This window comes from Sinocyclocheilus grahami, unplaced genomic scaffold (genome assembly GCF_001515645.1).
Source record: "Sinocyclocheilus grahami isolate Dianchi unplaced genomic scaffold, SAMN03320097.WGS_v1.1 scaffold276.1, whole genome shotgun sequence".
Taxonomy (NCBI): Eukaryota; Metazoa; Chordata; class Actinopteri; order Cypriniformes; family Cyprinidae; genus Sinocyclocheilus; species Sinocyclocheilus grahami.
In genome coordinates, this window is record NW_015505455.1 from 1613070 (window position 1) to 1639556 (window position 26487).

General features: G+C 36.5%; 3 protein-coding genes and 2 pseudogenes across 3 annotated transcripts in view; 2 read left to right on the forward strand and 3 right to left on the reverse strand.

Moving 5' to 3' along the window:
- Positions 1–3140, reverse strand: part of LOC107600038 (cadherin EGF LAG seven-pass G-type receptor 1-like) — a 57992-nt gene extending 54852 nt beyond the window's left edge. Inside the window, exons 1-2 of the mRNA XM_016291804.1 lie at positions 3132–3140; positions 1920–2883 (exon numbers count right to left, since the gene is read on the reverse strand). Of these exons, the coding sequence (XP_016147290.1) occupies positions 1920–2883; positions 3132–3140 (973 nt within the window). The remainder of the gene's footprint in view (positions 1–1919; positions 2884–3131) is intronic.
- Positions 3141–5651: 2511 nt separating this feature from the next.
- On the reverse strand, positions 5652–9540 carry LOC107600039 (mitochondrial tRNA-specific 2-thiouridylase 1-like; annotated as a pseudogene).
- An 875-nt stretch (positions 9541–10415) lies between these two features.
- Positions 10416–11675, forward strand: LOC107600040 (L-threonine dehydratase catabolic TdcB-like; annotated as a pseudogene).
- Positions 11676–14928: 3253 nt separating this feature from the next.
- LOC107600017 (EKC/KEOPS complex subunit Tprkb-like) lies at positions 14929–16422 on the reverse strand. The gene is made up of 4 exons (XM_016291785.1): positions 16182–16422; positions 15666–15788; positions 15401–15577; positions 14929–15316 (listed from the first exon to the last, which is right to left on the reverse strand). Exons 1-4 carry the CDS (start codon positions 16320–16322, stop codon positions 15230–15232), a joined length of 528 nt encoding a protein of 175 aa, XP_016147271.1. The 5' UTR covers positions 16323–16422; the 3' UTR covers positions 14929–15229.
- Positions 16423–17548: 1126 nt separating this feature from the next.
- On the forward strand, positions 17549–20636 carry LOC107600015 (putative Dol-P-Glc:Glc(2)Man(9)GlcNAc(2)-PP-Dol alpha-1,2-glucosyltransferase). The gene is made up of 3 exons (XM_016291784.1): positions 17549–17904; positions 17984–18181; positions 19323–20636. The coding sequence occupies exons 1-3, from the start codon at positions 17740–17742 to the stop codon at positions 20376–20378; spliced, it is 1419 nt and encodes a 472-aa protein (XP_016147270.1). The 5' UTR covers positions 17549–17739; the 3' UTR covers positions 20379–20636.
- Positions 20637–26487: the final 5851 nt, after the last annotated feature.

Genomic DNA, 26487 nt, shown 5'->3' on the forward strand with positions numbered 1-26487 from the left:
TCAAAAAATGATTTTCACTTTCACAGTCTGAAATATGAGTAAAAATGATTTACCGCTTTGCATTTAAGTGTGGAGTATGGTACATTTAAATATGAAGGGCTAGGAATGATCCTTAAAAACTTGTCAGGTAGCAAATCGGGTAACAACAACAACAAAAAATGTAAAAATGTGTTGCTACATTTTGTAAAAAAAAAATGTGAATGGTGCTTGCCCATGCAAAACTCACCACCATGATTCTAGTGGGTGTCTTAGTGGGTGGTTGCTAGCGCTGCTATGCATTTGTATTGACTAGGTTTTAACATGTTGCTATGTGGTTTCTAGGGTGCTCTGTGTGGCTGCTTTCAACTCCAAATCAAAAGAGCCCATCCCCAAGTCTCTATGATATTTTGGTCCGTCGATGTGGCTCAAGCCACTCGGGTATGTTCAATATTTATTCATTTATTCATTCATTTTTCATTATGTTTTTGCCTGTTTTATTGTTTGTCAGGACAAAATCATAAGTCAGATTAGTTAAAAGTAAGAACAACGTTTAATACTTAGGTTTGGTGGTTTAAAAAAAAGCCCGACCTAAAGTATAACCAACAGAAACAGCAAACGGTAAAGCATGTATATAAATGGGTAATATATGGGGGGGGGGAAACAAACAATTTAACTAAATTATTTCAGTCTAAGCTGTCTTCTTTCAGCTCTGCTAAGACTCAAAAACTGCATGATCGAAAAACATTTGCTACATTTCTGAGAATGGCTGAATTTGAGACACCTTGTTATCAGCTAAATGCATTCAACTCATTCACAGACCAGTGTAAACATTCAAATCCAGAGCTCTGTAACATGTTTTCCCTTAAGTTTCCTTTTCCCTGGGCTGGAGGTGAAGAGGTCACATAAGCAGTGTTAATGGTTACCTAACATCTGACATGTGGGTATGTCCAAGGAATAAAATGCATTAGATTATCAGACCAAAAAGAAGAAGAGCTGTGTGAAATGAGAGGAGGTAAAAGAGGGAGGGAACTGCTATGGCGCTGGAAACCGATGTGTCTTTGTCATGAATGAGAGAGCATGGCATGAATGCGGCTCATTGCAAGCCCAACAATGACCATGAGCATGCACATTCAGATGAGGACCGGCAATCAGACCAACAAAGACATGGCCGCAAAGCCACAAAGTACAGACAAGAGAGCTGTATTCTGTGAGATGTATTTCAATTGCAAGTTGCAAATTAACAGGAAGAGCGGTATGTGGGAGGGAAAGAGTGATAGAAAAGGAGGACAGAAACAGAAAGAAGAGTGTGAGATATGAGATGCTGATGCCATTTGAAGAGGCTGGCTGTACATAATCTAACACTGCCAGAGATATGATAAAGCGCTGTAACAACACACTAACACGCCACGGAACAACTCGCATAAAAAAACCCCCTTAATTGTGATTTGTGGTACAAATTATCACAGAGAATGAAAGGATAAACTGAGTGATCTGTCAGTGAGGAAAGTCATTACAATACTAAGAGGCACTTAATTCAACAATATGTTGCTCATCTCAAACATTTCATAACAGAATACTGGAAGGGTTTGGATTTAACAGAAGTTAAATAATCCTCTAAAAGTGAACTGAGACTTTGATTCCCACGCAAAAATGGTTCTTGCCTTCTTCTAACAAACACCTCATAAGCAGAAAAACAGGATTGTGGTTCAGCCTGCAGCAAACACAGCCTGAAATCATGCAGCCCTTCAGAGCAGCAGATACATCAACATCAACCCAACATATTTAAATTATATATTAAACATTAGTTTGTCTTTATCAAATCATTGATTTTGATTTTGATTTGTTTTACCCTGCTTACCCTACCCTGCAGCATCTCAAACTTAAGGAATGTTTCAAGCAAAGACAGTTGATTCAAAAGATACAAAGAAAAGTTAACTGACCTGTGACAGAAACTTTCATGGTGGCCTCCAGAGGTCTGTTGTTATCCAGATCTTTGCTGAGTTTGAGCTCTCCAGTATTTGGGTTTAGAATCAGCAAACTCAGCTCATTTCCTTCAGTGAAACTATACTTGAGCTCATCTGACACATCTGGGTCATAGGCAGGTACCTTTCCTATAATCCCAGATGGAAAACTGTTGGATTTGTTGGTGACGTAGTTATTGAAGATAATCTCGAAATCCTGCAGGACAGGATCGTTGTCGTTGACATCAATCAGACGAATGCGGACGGTTGCTCTGCTGACCAAAGGTGCGGACGTGGCCTGTACGACTATGACATACTCCATTTTGGTCTCGTAGTCCAAATCCACGAGTGCTTTTAAGTCTCCAGTGAATATATCCAAATCAAAGACCTCCGGGATATTTCCTTCCACAATCTGGTACAATATTTGAGCGTTGGTTCCTTCATCTGGATCCATGGCGTTGATCCGGGCAACCACTGAATCAACAGGACTGTTTTCTTTGATGTAGATAAACAATTCATCCTTCTCAAAAACAGGAGCATTGTCATTGATGTCCAACACAGAAATCTGGATCTCCACCGCTACTTTGAGAGGAGGAACACCTCTATCTACTGCATAGGCCTTCAGGTTATACACTGGAACGTTCTCTCTGTCCAGCTTCCTTTGGGTTCTTATAATTCCAGAGTACTGCTCAATCATGAAGTCTCCTTCCCCGTCATCGCCACCTTGAAAGGTGTAGCTCAAACGCCCATTAGACCCCGAGTCCCTGTCTGAAGCAGATATCTGGAGCACACTGGTGAACACAGGTGCGTCTTCAAATACTGTACCCTGATATTTGTCCCTCCCAAACTGTGGCACATTATCATTGGCATCCAGAACAATGATTTCCACATAGGTGGTATCAGACTTCTGAGGGATTCCATTATCACTTAAAGAGGCAGCGCGCTGTGAGGGGCGCGCGCGCAATCCACCTCTCCATTTAAACGCACCACTCCATCTCTCCAGTCCACTTTAATAAACATCCCAATGTACTTGGAAGTAAAAGTCCTGTCTATTTTATACGTCCAACCTGGTCCCAGTGACAAATTGGCCAAAACAGCTCCAGAATGTAAAGTCTCCGTGAGGTGCAAGTCGAAACATCCCATGAGAGGAGCGCAGAGGAGAAGGTGAACCCATAATAACCAACACATTACTAGATCCATGGTGTAAAACTCCACAAAACGTGCAGAAAAACTCGTCAACTCTCCTTCTGCCGGCACGTCGACCTTCTTTTATCCTTCATTGTAGCTTTTTAACAGGAGAAAACACAGTTTATCAGGCTGGTATCCATGGAGCCAAGTGACATTACCCACGTTAAGTTTTAAATAAGGACAAAATGGCTCCGTGCGTACGCGTCTCTCCCACAGCACACACACACACACACACACAGTCATTAACATAACCTGCACTGCACCTCCTTTCAGGACTAAAGAACTCTCATGGAAATCCAACTATTGTTATTCACCTCTGCATTTATTCTTTGGTTCTTTTGGCCACTTTTACACCCTAACGTGAGCGACGCGGCGCGTCAAACCAGAAAGTCCCCATTATAAAAAACGAATTTACGAGATGAAACAGTTTCACGCAACTGTCCGAATGCAGATTTCTGGAGGTAAATGCTACCATTATAAATGAACGCCGTTTCGTTTACTATGTTATGCGCGTTGTCGTTTGTTTAGGCTATATCCATAACGTTTTCTGCTTTTTGTCTCCTAAAGTGACATGAATGCGCACCATGTGTTTAAATCGCTCAGTTTACAAGCGGCTGTAAAGTAATAAAGAGATATCAATACTGGGTTCTCTATCTGTTATTCGCTATGAGTAGAGTAAAACTAAATTGTGCATGAAAAAAATATGATTTATTCTCTATAGAAAAATGACCACGGTAGCCATACTTTTATAGCAAATGCCATAAGACAGTTATTAGTGGTAACATGGCATATAGACACTGAAAATTACAGAAATATTTGTAAAGTTTTTAAGCATTAAAATATAGTTTGGTTTGATTTATTTTGAGTTTAGATTTTTTTTTCTTATACTTGATTTTTTTATAGATTTTTTTAAATCGTGCATTTATAATTACATGTGTTATTAAAATTGCATATAAAAGTATGCGTTTCTTTTACCTTCAATTTTAGTGTCTCCTCAACAGATAAAAACGTACACTGACCCCCCCATGTTCCTCATAAAAGACATAAAAAAAGCAATGGATTTCTTGTAATCTTCTTTAAAAACTCATTTTCTTAAGTTTATTTACATAAATATATAACACTAATTATATTTACAAAGCATACACCTACACTCTAAAAAATAAAGGTTCTTTATTGGCATCGGCACCACCTTTAACCCCCACAGAATTTTTCCATTGTACAAAAGGTTCTTTAAAGTGGAAAAAAGGTTATTCTGATTATTAAAATATTTTTCACACAACAACAACAACAAAAAATGGTTCTTTTAAAGGCTGTTCGCTGAACGGTTCTTTTAGGAACCAAAAATGGTTCTTCTATGACACTGCTTTAAAAAAAAAACTTTTAGAACCTTTATTTTAAAGAGTGTCAAATTTCACTTATACAGTTTGTTGAATTGTGATGCCATGCATATTAGAAAACACAAACGAGGAATAAGGCCAAACCCAAAAACATATGGTATTATGTATAATAGGCTTACATTTCTTTATAAAAATCTTTATATTATCATCACAGTTCGATCATTTATTCTCTAAACCCCATTTTACAACAACAAAATGTCTAATGTCGTTTAAATGAGAAATATTTGTAAAGTTTTTAAGCATTAAAATATAGTTTGGTTTGATTTATTTTGAGTTTAGATTTTTTTTTTCTTATACTTGATTTTTTTATAGATTTTTTTTAATCGTGCATTTATAATTACATGTGTTATTAAAATTGCATATAAAAGTATGCGTTTCTTTTACCTTCAATTTTAGTGTCTCCTCAACAGATAAAAACGTACACTGACCCCCCCATGTTCCTCATAAAAGACATAAAAAAAAGCAATGGATTTCTTGTAAAAGAAAATCATGCTCTTCTTTAAAAACTAATTTTCTTAAATAAACTAAAGTTTATTTACAAAAATATATAACACTAATTATATTTACAAAGCATAAACCAACACTCTAAAAAATAAAGGTTCTTTATTGGCATTGGCACCACCTTTAACCCGCACAGAACTTTTCCATTGTACAAAAGGTTCTTTAAAGTGGAAAAAAGGTTATTCTGATTATTAAAATATTTTTCACACAACAACAACAACAAAAAATGGTTATTTTAAAGGCTGTTCGCTGAACGGTTCTTTTAGGAACCAAAAATGGTTCTTCTATGACACTGCTTTAAAAAAAAAAAACTTTTAGAACCTTTATTTTAAAGAGTGTAAAATTTCACTTATACAGTTTGTTGAATTGTGATGCCATGCATATTAGAAAACACAAAAGAGGAATAAGGCCAAACCCAAAAACATATGGTATTATGTATAATAGGCTTACATTTCTTTATAAAAATCTTTATATTATCATCACAGTTCGATCATTTATTCTCTAAACCCCATTTTAAAACAACAAAATGTCTAATGTAGTTTAAATAGAAAACGGTAAAACTCAACTGTTTAACTCTAGGGGAGTTGGAAAATTAGCCTATTTTCAAAAAACCGTGGAGTGTTCCTTTAATAAAACACAAGAGATCAGAGGTGTGCTTGGTTTGTGCTGCATGTGTCTCAGCTGACAGGCTCTGGATGTTGTTGTTGGTTTGTGTCTTTAGGTGGGCAGCTCATGCAGTTTTGACCTTTCTGAAGAGTGAATATTGTGGGTCCCAGACGAATGATCTTCCCACTGCCCAAACATTAATCTCCCTTGTATAGGACAGCAAACTGTAAAGCAAATACAATGGAGTCAGGTTTGAATTTAAAAAATACCATTTCCAAAATGCAGCTTAACATCGTGATGTCTGTCAGCCATCGGCGATGGACGATGGCATCGTCTATCGGCCAAACCCTAACTGTAATACAGTTGATTAGGCTGTTTACAGTTGCCAATCAACCTAGCAAGCTTGAACGCTGCTCTAAATGTACAATCTGAACTTTTTTTGTTTTATAATACCACTTATAATGTATTTCATCATATTTGTTGAACAGAAAACAAAAAAAGGACTACAGTCCATTATTTATAGAGAATATGTCATAGTGACAGAAGACGGAGTATGAGGTATCTGACCTAGTAAATGATTTATAATGACAGCAAGAATTTAGTTAAACATTCAGATACATTCTGCAGCGGTGTAGATATTTCTGGTTTACCTGTCCAGGTGTCAGTGCTCTTATTGGCTCTTTCAACATAACCCACACTGACCCATCTAGATTCAAGGTTACAGTGCATGGAGCTGAAAAGAAATGAGATGTTGATATTAGGACTGTTTACATCAGAACAATTTTGTAGACTTGTAGTCTTGTTATTGTTAACTAAACCTGAAAATAAAACTATTAAATTATTATTAAATAAAACTATTCAAAATGATTTCTCTTAAAATATTACAAAATAAATGTTATGCTTAAAACATGAATATTTTGACAACTAAATGAAATCAAGTAAGTTTAAGTACTAAAACTATTCAAACTGAAATTTTAAAAAAATTATAAAATTGAACTAAAATTAAAAAGAAAATAGAAAAATAAAAGCTTATTCAAATTTGTTATAAAATATTATAATATATATATAAATAATTCTGAAATAACACTGTTGTAGGCAAAACAGAAAAAATATTGGCTGCAGGTTATTACTTATGCAACTTTGTCAACTGACCTGTTTTCTAACAATTTCCAGTTAAAATGGAAAGCAGCTCACTTAAAGGCATCCGGTTATTGAAACAGAAGTGACATTCCATCATCTGAGTGCGGATAAGTTCAACGGGTGGCTCTACGGGTATCCAGTGGAAGCGGTCTGTCTGTAATGTGTCTCGGAACAGTGCTGGATGGTTAGTGGTTGGACCCTGCAAGAGATGCCATATTTTACAAATCAATCTAACTGAAAAGTCATTTGTGGCCTTTTTTAATAAATAATGTAACTCACTACAAATACATCACCGGTTGTGATATCTTTATCAACTACAAACCAAGGATCTACCTGCCCTCCTATTCCAGCCCTCTGACCCAGTGTTAATGTGAACCATCCTGTGGCGAAATACAGTAATAATGTGTGTATTAGTCATACAGTATCACAGACACTATGGAGGAGAACATGAACAATTATTAAATTAATATCCACCTTTATGCTGCCCCATGATCTTCCCATCAAAATACAGTACAAAGTCTTTCAACAAACTATCTGCGAAAGGAGGTTTTTAACTTGCAGGAAATGTTGATTGTATGATGTTTGCCATTTCTGCAACCCTGTTACCAAAATGTGGGCTATATGTTTGAATAAAGTTGATATATCTGAATATTGAGTTTTCTAGCAATAAATATTAAATACAAATAAATGTTAAATAAAATTAATTTCAAAATATTTTAAAAATATAAATAAAATGTCAGAATAGGTAACAGGGTTGCAAATATAGGTAGGGATAGATAGTTTAGGGACAAATGTTGGTTTGTTATTGCTGAACTAATATTTCATAAAAATTTAAGGGAAAAAAGTGGGGTTTTTTTCTTACAATAACCTTGGTAACAGGGTTGAGGTTTTGATAAATACTGTTAAGCCTGATAAATCCAGTCAACAATAAAATTTGTGTGACACTTAAAAAACGTATAATAATAATAAAAATGTATCTAACATAAAAAAGTTTTCACTAGAAAGAATATGAGACTTGTGTTTTATTGCTTTAAACAATACAAGAGGCATCAAACATACCTCAAGGATAAAGTTCTCAAAATCTCTCTCTCCACTGAAACAGATCCCCATGCTCTTTCAGAGAAAAGAAAAAAAAAATCTCTCTCTCTCTATATATATATATATATCAATCGCATTTCCATTATATTTAGTCATTGGGCAGACATTTTTTTTAATCAGTGGAATATATTACATTTAAATTACTGAGCACTACTCAATGTCACATTTCTCGTGCCGGAAATCTTAGATCTTCAAAAGTGTGATTTATTTAATTTAGTACCTCTTTTTTCTTTAGAACATGCTGGAAGTCAGCCTCAGCAGCTATTTTCTTCACAAAATCTTTGGTTAGCACAGCTAGGGGAAATATTGTGTGCCCTAGAGCATCCTGGGAAATCTGACTGAGGAAGAATGTCTGGTCCTTCAAGCGATCAGTGCCCTGATAGAGCCGCACAGCTAATAAGATTCAGAGTAAAGGTCAATTTAGAAACAAATCACAGATACAACGGACATTAAAGGAACATCATTTTAAATCTCTTAAATCTTACAGAAACTGTCAAGAAAGGTCCATGTCCATAGTACAACCCAAAAATCTAAAGAAAAGAATAAGACATGTTTTGCATAAAGCAATAAAAAGCCTCTCTTTTTTTACACACAAGTATAACATTTTAAGTCAAGTCAAGTCACTTTTATTTATATAGCGCTTTTAACAATACATATTGTGTCAAAGCAACTTTACAGCATTAATTAGGAAAATAGTGTGTCATTAAAGCAAAATGATAATAGTAAACACTCATTTTTCAGTTAAAGGCAGTTCATCATTGAATTCAGTCATGTCATCATCCAGCTCAGTTCAGTTTAAATAGTATCTGTGCAATCAAGTCAACGATATCGCTGGAAATGAAGTGTCCCCAACTAAGCAAGCCAGAGGCGACAGCGGCAAGGAACCAAAACTCCATCGGTGACAGAATGGAGAAAAAACCTTGGGAGAAACCAGGCTCAGTCGGGGGGCCCAGTTCTCCTCTGACCAGACAAAACCAGCAGTTCAATTCCAGGCTGCAGCAAAGTCACATTATGCAGAGGACTCAACTAAGTATACATCATGGTGGTATTTGTTTGTAAATTCAAATATTTGTCAAATCTATTTGAAATAGAAATGAAGAATAAAATAAAGTAAAATAAAAATACAACTTGATTTGTATTGAATTGATACTGAAAAAAATAAAATAATGCTCCTGTAAACACAATTTATTTCCCTGTCCTCTACATCACATGGACACTTACGCTTTCTTATTTCAAACCGATCTCTGAAGAGGGTTCTGGAAGGTGGAATGTGCTTCTGTTGAAAAACATCCTCGTCCTCCTGGGATGTCCGAGCATAGTGTCCCGTTGCCATGGCATCAGCACCTGTTCCAGTCTGTATCCAGATCAGATGGTCACTGCAGTCACCCGGATCCAGTACGTATTCAGACCAGATGGTGGATCAGCATCTAGAAAGGACCTCCACAGCCCTGAAAGACAGCGGAGACCAGGACAACTAGATGAGCCCCAGATACAGATCCCCTGTAAAGACTTTGTCTCAGACGACCACCGGGACAAGACCACAGGAACCAGTTGAGTCCTCTGCACAATGTGACATTGCTGCAGCCTGGAATTGAACTGCTGGTTTTGTCTGGTCAGAGGAGAACTGGCCCCCCGACTGAGCCTGGTTTCTCCCAAGGTTTTTCCTCCATTCTAACACCGATGGAGTTTTGGTTCTTTGCCGCTGTCACCTCTGGCTTGCTTAGTTGGGGACACTTAATTTCCAGCGATATCGTTGACTTGATTGCAAATGATTGCAAAGATACTATTTAAACTGAACTGAGCCGGATGATGACATCACTGAATTCAATGATGAACTGCCTTTAACTGAAAAATTTGTGTTTACTATTGTCATTTTGCATTATTGACACACTATTTTCCTAATTAATGCTGTTAAAAGCGCTATATAAATAAAGGTGACTTGACTTGACTTTTCAAATAAGACTGTGATGATGCTAAATGTGACCCTGGACCACAAAACCAGTCTTAAGTCGCTGGGGTATATTTGTAGCAATAGCCAAAAATACATTGTATGTGTCAAAATGATTGATTTTTCTTTTATGCCAAAAATCATTAGGATATTAAGTAAAGATCATGTTCCATGAAGATATTTGGTAAATGTCCTACTGTAAATATATTAAAACTTAATTTTTGATTAGTAATATGCATTGCTAAGAACTTCATTTGGACAACGTTAAAGGCGATTTTCTCAGTATTTAGATTTTTTTTTTGCACCCTCAGATTCCAGATTTTCAAATAGTTGTATCTCGGCCAAATATTGTCCTATCCTAACAAACCATACATCAATGGTAAGCTTATTTGTTCAGCTTTCAGATGTTGTATAAATCTCAATTTCGAAAAATTGACCCTTGTGGTCCAGGGTCACAAATATGCAAGACACCACATATATAAAACTTCTATAAATTCTATGCACCTCCTTTCACTTATTCTTTGCTGAAAAACTAAGTATTAGTCAAGTCCTATTTTGTATCTCTTTTCCTGGAAAATGCTAAAAGTTCATTAAACCACACTGCCACTCAACACCTCCTGCAATATTCACATCAAACTGGAGGACATGCAGAGGACTGGTCAGTTTGTGATGTTTTACTTCTGTTTGCTTTGGTTGTGATAGCAATGTGCAAGCATATCATGATTTGTTTACATTCCTCTTCCACCAAGATAATTTAAGATTAGAGGTGTTGCAAACCCGTTTGCCCGGATACTCAAAGGGGGTCATTTTGTGACCATGTCTTCTGGGAGTTATGGGAAGTAATTTGCATATGCATGTAAGCATTATGAATGTAAAGGCAAAGTGGTGATGCTAGAAACGGCCGCTATCTCCAGATCTGTTCTGATACAAGTATGAAACGCTCATTTATACACTTTGCTGATATGGTTACACTTTTCTCGTTATTTAATCTTTAACAAAATGTGTCAAACATTTGTAGAGTTTGGGAGTTGAGGTTGAAAGAGCGCCAACTCCTCGTCTTATGGACTGTGGTGTACAAAAGACCAGGAAACAGATAGTTATTTTGGACGCTGTTACTCAAAGTGTTCAAGAGGACAGTATGACTTTCCTACATTCCTATGATGATCCAGATCTTAGCGCTGGACATGCCAGGTTAAATACACGTCTGGGACAGTTCACCCAAAGCATGAAAAGCCTGTCATTATATACTCACCCTCATGTCGTTCCAATCCTGCATGACTTTTTTACTTTAGCTGGACACAAGAGGAGATATTTTGAAGAATGTGATTTTGCTCATATAATGAAAGCGAATGACTGTGACTGTCAAGCTCCAAAAAAGCACTTCAAAGGTTCAAAAATATCCAGGTTTTGTCAGTGTGAATGAAACACAAATTGTATGAAAGAGCTGTGTGAACCTGCCTAAAACATACAGATTTTAATATCATGAAGGTTGGTAAATGATGATAGAATTTTCATGTTGGGTGAAATATTCCTTTGAAATGGACTTTTGTACCTTATTTACCCCTAAAGGATGCATATTAGTACCTTAAAGGTACACATTGCCTTTTGAAAGGGTACTACTGCCCCAGTGGCAATGCATGATGAACATATGCACCAAAAATGGAATGTATTATAATTGGTTCACTCACACCACTGTCTTTTGAAATGGTAGCTTAGGTTTTGAGATCCTGGAGGTTGTACCCTATCCAGATGTTGTGGTTGTTTGCTGTGGTGGAGGGGGATTTTCTTGCTGGTGTGGCAGCAGCCATCAAACTGTCTGGTTGTGAGAACACAAAGATCTATGGAGTGGAACCATAAGGAGGTGATAATTAAAATGCTCTTTTACAATGATGTTTGATAGTGTTGAGTAATGCTTAAGAAATGGTCATTTTTGCATGAAAACTTATTTAAAAAAGTAATCAAACTTTACAGTAAGGTCACATTTGTTAACAGTTGTCAACAATGAGTAATATATTTCTTACAACATTCATTAATCTTTTTCGATGTTCGTTATTAAAAGCAATAGTTCATTGTTTATTCATGTTATTTGAAAAATGCAAATTTGATTTGAAAAATGTATAACAAAATGCTGAAATTGCTAACAACTAACAATGAACGGCATTTAGTATAATCTTAGTTAACGTAAACTAACGTAGTTAACTAATAAATGGATCTCACTTGTAAGGTGCTACCGAAATGGTTAACACCGAACCTTCAAGCTATCAAATTAAGGGATTTAAGAAAAGCATAATTAAACTTTCACCACACTTCACTGTTTTGCGATTTGTGCCAGGAACAAAATACGTAATGGAAGATAATGATTTTGACAAAGCTGATATAATTGCACCATAAAAGATGGTAGCTAAACTGTACTTGTTTGAACCATGCAGTTATTTTGTGTAAAGTGTCACTCCCTTAATTATGATGTCAGATCAAATCATAATTTTTAAGATGTAATTTCACTGCATGACTTGGTTAAACAGAAAGTGCAGACAAATCATTTTAGATAAATTACATAGATTGTGAAAATATATTTTAACTCAGCCTCATGTTGTTCAAAACCCATTCGACTTTAATTAATCTTAAAAACACAAATTAAGATATTTTTAATATTTTCTCCTCATTTTTTGTCCATCCATCAAAAGTCTAGGTAATTAACATGAACTAACTCATTGATGAAGAATTATTTTCTGACAGAAAAAAAAAAAATCGTCGACTTGATTTCACAGATACTATTTAAACTGAACTGACCTGGATGAAGACATCACTGAATTCAATGATGAACTGCCTTTAAATGAAAATTGAGTTTTTACTATTATAATTTTGCATTATTGACACTATTTTCCTAATTAATGCTGTTCAGTTGCTTTGACACAATCTGTATTGTTAAAAGCGCTATATAAATAAAGGTGACTTGACTTATAGCGACAGGGGCAGTTCTAGACACTTTTTAGGTGGGCTTCAGCCCCCCTATCTGTTGTCTCAGCCCCCCCTAAAACTATCTGAACGATCAGAAAAGTTTATCATTCTCATGTAAGGCTTGTCAGTTTAAACATTTAATTGATTTTAAGCTATTCAAGCACAAGACGGCATGAAAGAGATCTCAATGCGGTACTTGCGCAATGTCATAGATCGTCTCTGTGCACACACACACACACCTGAAGTGTGCACACAGAAATCCTTCTCTCAGACATCAAGCAATACCAAACTGAGTTATTTTTATGTTTTATTAATTTTGAGCAAATTCGTACAAAATTATGTCTGAATTGACGAGTATCAACGTAAAAACAGTTGGTTGTATTGACGTAGAAACAGTTGGTTACGTCTTAAGTGAGTGTAAATAGTTACGAAAATATTGGATGTGCATTAATATAACGGACCCGTGCATTTCTTATGTTAATAATGTTAATCAAACAATAAAAGAAAAAGAGAGAATCACTCGCTGCCCTTAATTAAGTAACTTCTGTAGCTTTAATGGATATTTGTGTATATTTACTTCAATTAATTTAGGTAATTTGTATCTTTGTATCTAGTGGTCTGTCTGAGGGCTCAGCCCCCCTGTGGATGAAGTCCTAGAACCGCCCGTGTATAGCAATATGACCCAGCACCCAAAATAATATCAAAACACTCCAATGCAGCCTCCATTCGCCTCAGAACCCGATTCGCATGGGACTAATATTATCACAGGACCTCGGGGTTCGGCGAAATATGGTAGGTCATTTGCAGGGGAATTTTTACTTTACAAATTACAGACATGGCCGATTTGCACGGGATTAAGATCACAGACAACCTCCGCAATTATTACAAATGACTAGAGGTCACCAGGTAATACTGAGCGAATAGAGCTTTAGAGAGCTCTCTAATTGAATTAAAGAGCCTTCTAATTCAATTGTTACTAATAAGAATTGCATTAAAGAGCTCTCTAATTGGAACTCTTACTAGTAAGAATTGAATTGTAGAGCTCTCTAATTCAATTGTTATTAGTAAGAATTGAATTAGAGAGCTCTATAATCTTTTTATGTAGTTAATAAAACCTTACTTGTTTCACACTTGACGTGTTCATTGTTTACTCATAACCGGAGTCAATAATCATGCAGATTTACGTTACAAACTTATAGAATTGTACAGTAAGAAAGTTATTTCCTTTAACCAGGAAATTAACGTTCTTAGAATTGACAAGACGGTTGACCCTGAGTGGTCAGCTAAATATCTACAGTGGATCTAAAATATTAATAATTAATCATAATTAGTTATGGTTAATTATTCATATTTCCCCATGAGCTGATTCGCTACAGTTACTAATAAGAATTGCATTAAAGAGCTCTCTAATTGGAACTCTTACTAGTAAGAATTGAATTGTAGAGCTCTCTAATTCAATTGTTATTAGTAAGAATTGAATTAGGGAGCTCTATAATCATAATTGCTACTAGTAAGAACTGAATTAGAGCTCTCCAATTCAGTTCTTAATAGTAAGAATACAATTGCAGAGCTCTCTAATTAAATTATAATTTAAGCTCTCTTATTGTAATTATAACTAGTAAAAATAGATTTAGAGAGCTCTCTAATTGGCATTGTTACTAGTAAGAATTTAATTGTAGAGATCTCTAATTGAATTGTTCCTAGTAAAAATGCAATTGCGACGAGTAACGCTTGGAAGCTAAAACGGCTTGCCATATCCACATCCCTACTGCTTTATCTGCGCCACACAACAGAAAACTCTAATATGCAGATTGTGTTGTTTGTTCTCTAAACTCATAGGTGACTAACATATTATTATTATAAATAATTATAGATTATAGATGTTCTAAATTGTGCTGTACAGAAACTTATTTCAATTATACAAATTCTGAGCATACTTAAGAACAACAAATACATTGATTTCTTTTCAACATTCATAACATTAATATTGACTACAGTTTTTTGTTGCATATTTTTCATACTAGAGGTAAGATCTGGATGATTTTGCAACTCATTTTTTCATGTCTCATTCACTTATTCATGTCTTCCTGGTATACTTTTTGGTATGAATTAACTACGACATGTTAGCGTAAGTCATTAAGCCATTTTAAGCTTTATTTATAAGAAAACTATCCAGTCTCTAGACATTTTTTTTTTTTCTCAGACAACTTTTAGATATATCTTATGATCTCCCTCTTGGAAATTTGGCCCTAGTTGGAAACTGTATATATGAAAACATTGTATATTTCAAAATGGCTCACTCACATCTGCATTAAAGTAACGTTAACAATGTGTCACAAGATGCCTTTTTTCTTTTTTTTCATTAAAAAAATGGGATACCTATACCTATATAGGAGATATGAAAAGTAGATATACAGTGTGGGTTTATTTCAAATAATAAACCACTAGATTAGTTATGCAACATCTTTAGTGGCCATCCTGCAAACAACAGCGTCCAATAGACTGCCACACTTTTCCTCCTGTGGTGCGACTTTGTAGAGCTGCAATGAGAGACACAGATGTACTTTAAACAAGTGCAAAAAAAAACTAAAACAAAACCAAAAATTCCACCCGAGGAGACATACCTTTTTAATCTTGGCAACATCATTCAAATCAGACACTCGATCAACGGTAATCTGTTGCCCATCCACCTTTGAGATGATGTTATCGATGTTGAGGGTCTCGTCTTTATTGTGTACCAACACAATAAGAACTGCACTGTCACTGTCTGAGATCCCAAACCTTTTGAATGCTTCCGATATCTGCCAAACATTAAACTCTGTTAAAACTGCACACTGTAAACAAATAAAGTTAGTGTCAGCTATGTACATGTACTGAAATATCACTCACATTGTTTGTGGGTGAAAGACTAAAAATGATTTCCGAGTAAAGGCTCCGGGTTTTCATTTTCCCACTTTTATGTAGGTGAACGGCTTTATTTGCTGCCACCAGGATCTGGAATGCATCCACAACCTTTACAGAAAACATGAAAATAGTAAATATATGGCAAATATATCACAATTCAGCTTTACCAACACAGGAAGAAATTACATTTGAAAATATATTAAAACAGAAACAGGTATTTTAAATTGCAATAATAGTTCACAATATTAATGTTTTGACTGTACGTTGTATACTATAAATGCAGCCTTGGTGAGCACAAAAAAACTTCTTTCAAAAACATTAAAAAACTTATTTCGAACTTGTGACAGGTAGTGTGTGTATGCAAATGTTCAAAAACAGTATTGCACCATCCAAAACAGGGTATTACCATGGTACTTTCTGGAGGGAGTTAAGGATACCATAGTGAATTTCTGTATAGAATTTATATAATCACTCACTAATGAGATTAGTACGTGCTCTTACCATTGATGGATTGATCAAGGCGCCTTTTATTTCTCCATTCACTGCCATTTTTCTCAACTCCGTCGCATTTTTTACATCTTTGAAGAGCAGTTGAGTCACCGTGTATTCAGGAAACAGTTCTAAGTCTTGCGTAAGGTGCATTATTAATATTTTAATGTCTTCAGTACAACATGAACTTTACCTAGATAGCATGCGGTGCCCAGTGTGGCCACACACGGAACAATAATAATGTGACACCGTCATTGCTTCTTCTTCTTTCTTTCTTTTACTGGCAACCGCACTTAACAGCGCATTACTGCCATCATCAGGTACCTTGGGATCAGAAACATTTCCTCTATCTCTTAAAGGGGTCATATGATGCGATTTCAAGTTTTCCTTTCTCTTGGGAGTGTTACAAGCTGATTGTGCATAGATAAGATCCCTGAAGTTGCAAAGACTAAAGTCTCAAAACCAAAGAGATATTCTTTATCAAAGTTAAGACTCTGCCACGCCCCCCTAAAACGGCTCGTTCTAACACTCCCCCACATATCTACCTCACTATGTGGAAATATTTGCGCAATGCCGGCCAAATGAAGCTGGCTATTATGATAAGGGGCGTTACATTTCCGACGTGTTCGGCCAATCACAATGCACTGGGTCAGCTGGCCAATCAGAGCATACTGTGCTTGTCGGAAGGAGGGACTTTGTAGAAAACGAAGCGTTTGAAAGAGGCGGGGCATAGAGGACCTACAATAATGTACAGTATTTGAAAAATAATGTGTTTTTTGAACATTAAAGCATGTCAACATATTCTGTTACACCAATGTGTTACACACATTTTATAAAGTATATGACAACTACAGCAACAAAACACTGGCGCAGTTGTCTGAAATGGGCGGGGCCTAAAGCTCAGAAGTTGTTTCTAATTGGTCGAATAGCTATGACCGACGTATATAATAATACTCGTATTTTAACACTTTATTGTGTATTTTTAATTCAGTGTTATGTTTTTCGATGTCACTACGCAGATGATAAGTTTAGTAAATTAATTCATATACTTCCAAAGTAGAACGTAGATTACATGTGCAAATCGCTTCAGTTTTTAAAACAAAAATCCAGAGGCGGATTTGTGTGCCAGGCACTAATCTTTATACATGATGTATTTAAACAATTATTCTTACGAGAGAAGAAGTCATTATGATTTTTTTTAAATAAAGAATTTAATAAGGAACATATCATAGTATAGGTGATGTACATATTGAGATATGACTACATTGTTACTTACAACAGATTTATTATTATTTTTATAATCCGTGGCAACGTCGGGATGGAACCGATTGTTCACGCTTCCGGTTTCGACACGGACTTTAGTATGTGATGTACCAGTAAACTTAAAAATGCGATTTTTTAAAAATGCGATCTGTGCATGCATTTGTACATTTTTGACACTCTGGAGGAAGCTCGATTACAAGGAATGAATGCTTCGCATACTCCCTTAATCATCCTCTTATGTCATTCATTTCCATAAGTGTATTATCAAAGATCGCGTGTTTTTTTGTTTGTGTTCGATTGAGTAAGGATGGAGAAATTTGAGGGTTATGTCTTCACAGCTCTGTGCAGCATTAACTTTCTCATATCCTGCCTTATTTTCTCCAAAATCACACGGGAACAGAGAGATCCGTATATGGATGAGATATTTCATGTCCCTCAAGCCCAGAAGTACTGTGAGGGGAAGTTTAATGAGGTATGATTGTTAATAATTGTTGAATTTCTCAGTGTGTGTATGTGTTTGGTCATTAATGCCCATGTGTCGATTTCCACAGTGGGATCCAATGATCACCACTCTTCCCGGGTTGTATCTGGCATCAGTGGGTCTGATCAGGCCGCTGGTGTGGCTGGCGGATCTGAAGGGCAGTGTGGTCTGCTCTACTGCCATGCTGAGATTCATCAATCTGCTCTTTAACAGTGGGAATCTCTACATAATCTATCTGATCATCTGCAGACTGCACATCAAAGATAAGGTGTCTTATTTTATGGCCTTTATTTTTAATGGTGATTCTTCTATTAGGGGTGCATAACTTAACTGGTTTTTAAAATATTGAAAAATATCTTCAATAATCTAATTATGGCCCTGATCAACCTTAAAGTGTATAGTGTGTAATGGTGTGTAATTTTCATATTGTTTGTAATGTTAATGACTTATAATATATATATATATTTGTGTGTGTTTATAAAAAATGAATACAAAAAAATGATTAAACTCTCCTGTATAACCAACATAATAATGGTAACTAAATAGAAACGTTATTGGGAAGCAGATTTTATTACATTTCTCATTTTAAAAAAATTGTAATTCCTTGATTTTAAACCTCTTCATAATAAATTATTAATTTAGGGACGCAAAAAACAAATGTATAATTATTTTATCTTTGTATCACACTAGTGGGCATGGGACAAAATTTCTATAAATATATTTATTTAATATTAAAAATGTATTATTAGAGTTATTTTCTTTCTTTATTTTTCCAACTGGTATTTGAACATTCAAAACTCACAATCGTTGCTGGTTGCTAAGGTGTGATGTTATATAAAAAAGTATAAACCATAACCAAATCAATTGTTACAATTGGTTATAAACATTATAGTTTATTATATATTAATTATCGAGGGGGATGCATGGTTAGGAAGCGAGCAAAAAATAAATAAATACCTTTTGATACTCTTAAAGATATTACATTTGGTACTTAAAACTAATTAAATAATTTGCTATTCTTTTCTTTAAAATGACCCTACAGGACAGAATTTTCAATAAATATAATAGTATTTTCATTAATAGTAAAAATGCACAGCAACTAGATTTTGTCCTTATTCAAAGAAACTGACTGGTGCTTGCACATTCAAAACAAGTGTTGCTAAGATGTGATGTGCTTTTCATTTGTCTGTTGGGTTGCAGTCTATGTTTAGCCTGTTTTATGGTATACCAGGTGAAAACTGTAAATTGTACAGTAAAAAAGTATAGTAAAAAAAACTGTAAAAAGCCTAGTTTTTAAAAGAGGTACCTAGCAACCACCTAGAACAACTTAGCAATCGCATAGCCTTGAAATTAAGCCCAAAATCAACTGTAAAGTGTAATACTATGGCGTTATATTTCTATCTCTCTAGTCCCGTTCTGCCACTCGTAGAGTGTTCTCTGCCCTGGCTCTGTCCACGTTCCCAGTGCTGTACTTCTTCACCTTCCTGTATTACACTGATGCTGGCTCCACTTTCTTCACCCTCTTCATGTACCTCATGGCGCTTTATGGAAGCCACAAAGCGGCGGCGCTTCTCGGCCTCTGTGCCGTCCTCTTCCGCCAGACCAACATCATCTGGGTGGCGTTCTGTGCTGGCACTGTGGTGGCTCAAAAAATGGACGAGAGCTGGCGGACTGAATTGAAGAAGCGAGACGAAAAATCACCTTCTCAGGTCCCTCTAACCATCAATGGGGCAATGAGAGCGATGCGTTTCCTGTTGGAATTCCTCAAAACGCCCAACAATATAAAAGCTGTAGTCTCGTCAACATGGCCATATATTGTTGCAGCTGTTCTTTTTGTGTTTTTTGTTGTGTTGAACGATGGAATTGTGGTTGGAGATCGTAGTAGTCACGAAGCATGTCTGAACTTTCCTCAGATTTTCTATTTCCTGTCATTTACTCTTATATTTTCCCTTCCTACCTCACTGAGTTACCAAAGGGTAGTCAGGTTTCAACAGTCTTTAAGAAAGCAGCCCTTAGTTTATGCCGTACTGATGACGTTCTTCCTGTTTTTGGTCTGGAAATTCACATTTGTTCACAAATACCTGCTTGCGGACAACAGACACTTTCCATTTTATGTATGGAAGAGGATTTTCCAGAGACATGAGCTTGTCCGTTTCCTTTTAGTTCCTGGATATGTGTTTGCAGCATGGAACTTCCTAGATACTTTGAGGTCCAAGTCGTTGTTCTGGTTTCTGGTTTTCTCCGCGTGTTTGGTGGCGGCCACTGTTCCGCAGAAACTCCTGGAGCTCCGATATTTTATCCTTCCGTATCTGTTATATCGTGTCCACATCCCTGTACCGTCTTTACCCAGACTGCTGCTTGAGTTTGGCCTCTACACCGTAGTTAATGCAGCCACAGTTTACATATTCATCAGTAAAACATTTCAGTGGCCTGACAGTACGGCTGCGCAGAGATTCATGTGGTGACTTCACATAAATAATAAATTTAATTACTGAATGTGTTATGTTATTTTCACATTTCCTACACATAAAGGAAATGTAATTTATTTGACATTATTTTCATGTGAGTTGAGTATCGATTCAGGCTAATTATAATAGTGAATTTTGTTCATTGTGTCATTTTGTACTTTCCCCTTTTCCCTTGCTTATTAGTAAAAATGTGGATTCTCATGTAATTTTGAATGTAAGTTTCTCATTGTAATTGGTTTCTATCAGTGTTTTTTTTTCAGATTCTTATTGATCTTTTACATTTTTATTGATCTTTCCTCATTTCTTTGTGATATTAAATTTGTTTTGATACACGAACGTGAATGAATACATTCATTATCTCCATAATGTCAAGTGTTTAATAAGAATTTCTGGTTTCCCAGAACGGTGTAGTTCAGTAAAGCCTACAGTTGACTTACATATTCTACATTTCAAGCCTTGTTTTTTTTTTCCTGGAAATGAGGGCTAGAGAGTATTTATGCATATGCTCAGCCTCAGATCATGTTGAGAAACGGCTCCTGAGCCAGCAAATCATGGTCATTGTCTTCATGTACACCTGAAAACTACAGGAGTGGTAAAGCTGGATTGAAAGACAAAAAGAATGACAAAATTAATATACAAACCAGAAGAGTTTCATACTTTGACTGCATTTCAAGAACTTCTGACATGCAAAGAAATCAAAACTCTTTGTTTCCTTCTCTTTGAAATGAAAACTGGACATGCAGGCCTAGTTCAAATATTTGTGATGGGAGGTAAACAAATTAGAACTGAAGTTCCTTATTAGGTTGTCACTATAACCTATCACATATCCCTTTGTTAATGGATTTGCTAAAATCAGACGAAGTGGCTAAGAGGGTAAAGCAGGAAATAACTTTTTAGGGACGTAGTGCAGATCAAGTACTCAAGGCAGCTAAAAATGTTCGGGAGTATCTTGAAAACTCAGAACAAAAAGAGCTAGAAGAGCCAGAAGAGCTATAAGAGCCAGAAGAGCTAGAAAAGCCAGAAGAGCTAGAAAAGCCAGAGGAACCAGAAGAGCTAGAAAAGCTAGAAGATCCAGAAGAGCTAGACGAGCCAGAGGAGCCAGAAGAGCTAGAAAAGCCAGAAGAACTAGACGAGCCAGAAGAGCAAGAAAATCCAGAATAGTTCGAAGAGCTAGAAAAGCCAGAAGATCCAGCAGAGCTAGAAAAGCCAGAAGAGCTAGAAGAGCTAGAAAATCCAGAGTAGTTAGAAGAGCTAGAAAAGCCAGAAGAGCAAGAAGATCCAGAAGAGCTAGACGAGCTAGAAAAGCCAGAAGAGCTAGAAAATCCAGAATAGTTAGAAGAGCTAGAAAAGCCAGAAGAGCTAGAAGATCCAGAAGAGCTAGAAGATCTAGACGAGCCAGAAGAGCTAGAAAATCCAGAATAGTTAGGAGAGCTAGAAGAGCCAGAAAAGTTAGAAGCATTATGCTAGAAGGTTGGGAATTGATGGAAATTATAAAAAATTATGAGTTCTTCATTCATTGTTACTGTAATTTACTTTTATATTACTTGTCTTACTGTTTAATTAGTTTATATGTAGAGAGTTAGATCATGTTTTATCCCGTTTAGCATAAATGGCTGCCCACTGCTCCGGGTGTGTGTTCACGGTTTGTGTGTGTTCACTGCTGTGTGTGTGCACTTTGGATGGGTAAATGCAGAGCACTAATTCCGAGTATGGGTCACCATACTTGGCCACACGTCACTTCACATTCACATTCACATTTTCACATTGTGAAGGGTGTCAATAATTGTCTTCTGGACAACTGTCAGATCAGCAGTCTTCCCCATGATTGTGTAGCCTAGTGAACCAAACTGAGAGACCATTTTGAAGGCTCAGGAAACCTTTGCAGGTGTTTTGAGTTGATTAGCTGATTGGCATGTCACCATATTCTAATTTGTTGAGATAGTGAATTGGTACCACAAAACTGTGGTAATGTGAGAAATGTTGAAGGTGTCTGAATAAATTTTAGTTTGACAGTATCTATTTGATAAATAAAGTTAACCAACTAACATTATACATACCCTTTTGGTTTCTGTACCCAATATTTAAAAAATGTACAAATGCAATAAAAATATCGGTACCGGTACTCGGTATCGGCAAGTACCAAAAATAAAAGTATCGGTATCGGGCGAGTACTGGAAAAAGTGGTATCGGTGCATCCCTAGTTCTCACTTCAACTCGCCTTCAGTGGACTGATTCGTTACAACCTGTATTGTTGTTCACACCATGATGTTCCCGTTATATCAGTGTTGTTACTGGACTCAGTTTTCTTGTTTGTAACAATAGTTTTTATTTTGAATACAAAATCTAAAAGACGTTGGCATATTTCTCACTCAGCATCTCATACACCTAGATTTAGTACAAGATACCTAAACTCATAGTAGGTCACAAACAGCGGTGTAGGTCTCTGTATTTCAAAATACTTGTGAATTTCCTTGCTCAGCCAATGAAATTGTATGTTCCGAACAAAGTATAATCAATATTTGCGCATCTCTAAAGGCCAGCAGTGTTTTGAATTAATTAGTGTTGTTAAACGAAATGGTTGAGCGAATGATTCAAAGACTCACTCATAAAGATAGCAACTTGTCACTGACTATTGAAAGTCCCAGGAATACACTTTAATACACTTTCTCAGACAATCACATTCAAGGACCGTAACTAACTGTTAGCTTGTGCCTAATTGATTAATAAAACATAAATGAATTAGTCTTTTAAATGATTTTCTTTAAAACTAATTCATATGTCAAAATGACTCATTAAAAACCATACATCAAATTATCATGCACATTTTTGGTGCCACACTGCAGTGATTTTTGTGAAGCCTTGGGCCCATAAAGATCCTAGTTATGCCACGGAATTCAAGCCAGTCTTTAGTTTCATATATTATACACTGATGATGATCCATCTTCCTATATATTTTAATAATTACCACCTGTCAGTGTTCAAATTGTTTTCCCCCCCCTTTTGGTACTTTTTTTAGGAAATAATTACAGCTATTTGGATGTAAAAGTAATCATTGAACTACTTATACAGACACAACTGCAATATGCAAAGGGAGTGTGACATTTATGACATTAATGTATAATAATGCAATATTGCACCTCCCAAAAACTTCCCTTGCAAACCAATTATTAAATACAACAACACAAAATAAAGGCAGTGGGTGCGTTTGTTTGTTGCTTTGACAGGTTAATTATTCATCCCGTGTTGCTGTGGAAGTTTCACACAAAGAGGGCATGCTGATATGGCTCCCTTTTGCTAAATGAAATGACCGTTGTATTATAATCAGAGGCACAATATTTATATGTACACAATAAAGATATTAAAATAAAAAAGATATTTGCATCTATTGTAATGTTGTGATCTGAGAAACCTCACACCATAATCATCTCCTTGTTTATGAAGATTAGAAGTGTGAAAAGTATGTTTGCAAATGTAGACATGCATACGTGTGCTGGAGGACTTGAAGAGAGAGGTTGCTGTAGGTGACCATGTTCATGTTATAGGTGTCTCTGTATGTGTGGTCAGTTTGCTTTGGATCGGTATTAGCCGATAAGTAACTAAACATTTAATTCCTGACAACTGTTTTACAGCAAAAATGTAAGTAACATCCAGTGATGCAAACTACACTGAACAAAATTATAAAAGCAAAACTTTTGTTTTTGCCCCCATTTTTCATGAGCTGAACTCAAAGATCTAAGACTTTATCTATGTACACAAAAGGTCTATTTCTCTCAAATATTGTTCACAAATCTGTCTAAATCTGTGTTAGTGAGCACTTTTCCTTTGCCGAGATAATCCATCCACCTCACAGGTGTGGCATATCAAGATGTGGGGCCGTGCGTTATCATGCTGCAACATGAGGTGATGGTCGTGGATGAATGGCACAACAATGGGCCTCAGGATCTCGTCACGGTATCTCTGTGCATTCAAAATGCCATCAATAAAATGCACCTGTGTTCGTTGTCCATTTCATACACCTGCCCATACCATAACCCCACCGCCACCATGGGCCACTTGATCCACAATGATGACATCAGCAAACCACTCACCCACACAACGCCATCTGCCCTCTAAAACTGCACATTTTAGAGTGGCCTTTTATTGTGGCCAGCCTACGGCACACCTGTGCAATAATCATGCTGTCTAATCAGCATCTTGATATGCCACACCTGTGAGGTGGATGGATTATCTCGGCAAAGGAGAAGTGCTCACTAACACAGATTTAGACTGATTTGTGAACAATATTTGAGAGAAATAGGCCTTTTGTGTACATAGTGCATAGATCTTTGAGTTCAGCTCATTTTGCGTTTATAATTTTGTTCAGTGTATTTGCCATTATGAACTACATACATAATTTATGTAATTCATGTTATGTATTTTGTAATGTAATATGTGAATGTGTATTTTGAAAAATAATACATAAAACCGGCAATAAAGAATAAAAACATTGCAATGCAATAAAAGCCAATGAAAACGTATGTATTAAGACTTGATTTGAAAGCAGATAAAAAAGGCACTAGCTTAATGTGATTTGGCAGGCTGTTCCATAATTTAGGCCCAGCCACTGAAAATAAACTTCAACATAGATGTTTTAGGCATATGCATACAATTAAGAGTGAATGTGCATGTTAAAGGGGTCATATGATGCTGCTAAAAAGAACATTATTTTGTGTATTTGGTGTAATGAAATGTGTTTATGCGGTTTAAAGTTAAAAAAACAGATTATTTTCCACACTGTACATTATTGTTTCTCCTCTATGCCCCTCCTTTTTGAAACGCGTCGATTTTTACAAAGCTCATCGGTCTGAAAAAGCGAGGTGTGCTGTGATTGGCCAGCTATCCAGAGCATTGTGATTGGCCGAATACCTCAAGGGTGAGACGGATGCCCCGCCTTTTTGAAACGCATCGATTTACAAAGCTCATCGGTCTGAAAAAGCGAGGTGTGCTGTGATTGGCCAGCTATCCAGAGCATTGTGATTGGCCGAATACCTCAAGGGTGAGACGGAAATGTTACGCCCCTAACATAATGTTGATGCCATGTCCGGCCAGAGCGACGAGACATAAACATTAAAACCCATTACAAACGAGGCATTTGTTGCCTCCAGTGGGGACACAATTACTGATTATAATGACTTATACTGTCTTTTTACGCGTTGCGTTGCATTGCATCGCACCGCGTAAACATAAAACTCTGTCTGCATTTGTGATCAGAGAAATGACAAACAACAAGTGCTACTCTACACTGCCCAAAACTCGTGTTTGAATCATCAGTGGCAACGAAAAACACAGCGGCCTAGTGTGAGGGGAAGCCCCGGCTTAGCGTGCGCTGAGGCCGGGATAGAGTGAGCTGAGGCGGGCTGGACTCCGCTTTGTCCACGGTGAAAGTTGATGTATTCCCTCAGCGACCAGCACAGATCAGCTCTAGGCATGACGAAGCGGATATCGTCCTCTTTTGGAAGACCAAACAAAGTAGTTTCGCTTTCACAACGAAGCACACAGCGTCTTCACGACATGGCTGCAGCGTCAACAATACTACAGTGAGAATAAAAGTTACGCCTTCATTCTTTGCGTGAACATTTGGGCGGCGTTATGCAAATCTTCCCAGATTGTGACGTAGGTATGTGGGGTATTGTGTTAGAACGAGCCGTTTTAGGTAGGTGTTAATAAAAATAACAATTGGTCCCTCAATATCTCTTTGCCGCCTTGAAATCTTCTCAGTCTCCTAAAGTGTAAATACGGCCGACGGCCGGGAAGCAAGAAAACACACATTCAAATGTATTCTCAATACTTCAATTTATTCATAGGTATAAAGATATTATATAGGCATATGTCGAGGGGAGTTTCACCCTCTTAACCAATGAGGATAGGAATGACATACACATATAGGATCTTTGGCCAAGAACATGTGTTTATATAAAATGGCCACATGTACAGAAAAACATGGACATATTAGGAATAGACTTTTGCGAAGGATGCTGAACTGTCTTCAGAGTTCCTCACAAACTCCTTTACCCTTGTAGTCCTAACATTCATCTCCTTATTTGGGCATTTAAACCAAGAAAACTAA

Coding starts and splice junctions, on each gene's coding strand:
- LOC107600017 (XM_016291785.1), bottom strand. CDS start 16,322: ATGCACCTTACGCAAGACTTAGAACTGTTTCCTGAATACACGGTGACT. Junction 15,578..15,665: donor GTCTTTCACCCACAAACAAT/GTGAGTGATATT, acceptor AATGTTTGGCAG/ATATCGGAAGCATTCAAAAG. Junction 15,317..15,400: donor ATGTTGCCAAGATTAAAAAG/GTATGTCTCCTC, acceptor CTCTCATTGCAG/CTCTACAAAGTCGCACCACA.
- LOC107600015 (XM_016291784.1), top strand. CDS start 17,740: ATGGAGAAATTTGAGGGTTATGTCTTCACAGCTCTGTGCAGCATTAAC. Junction 17,905..17,983: donor GTGAGGGGAAGTTTAATGAG/GTATGATTGTTA, acceptor CGATTTCCACAG/TGGGATCCAATGATCACCAC. Junction 18,182..19,322: donor GACTGCACATCAAAGATAAG/GTGTCTTATTTT, acceptor CTATCTCTCTAG/TCCCGTTCTGCCACTCGTAG.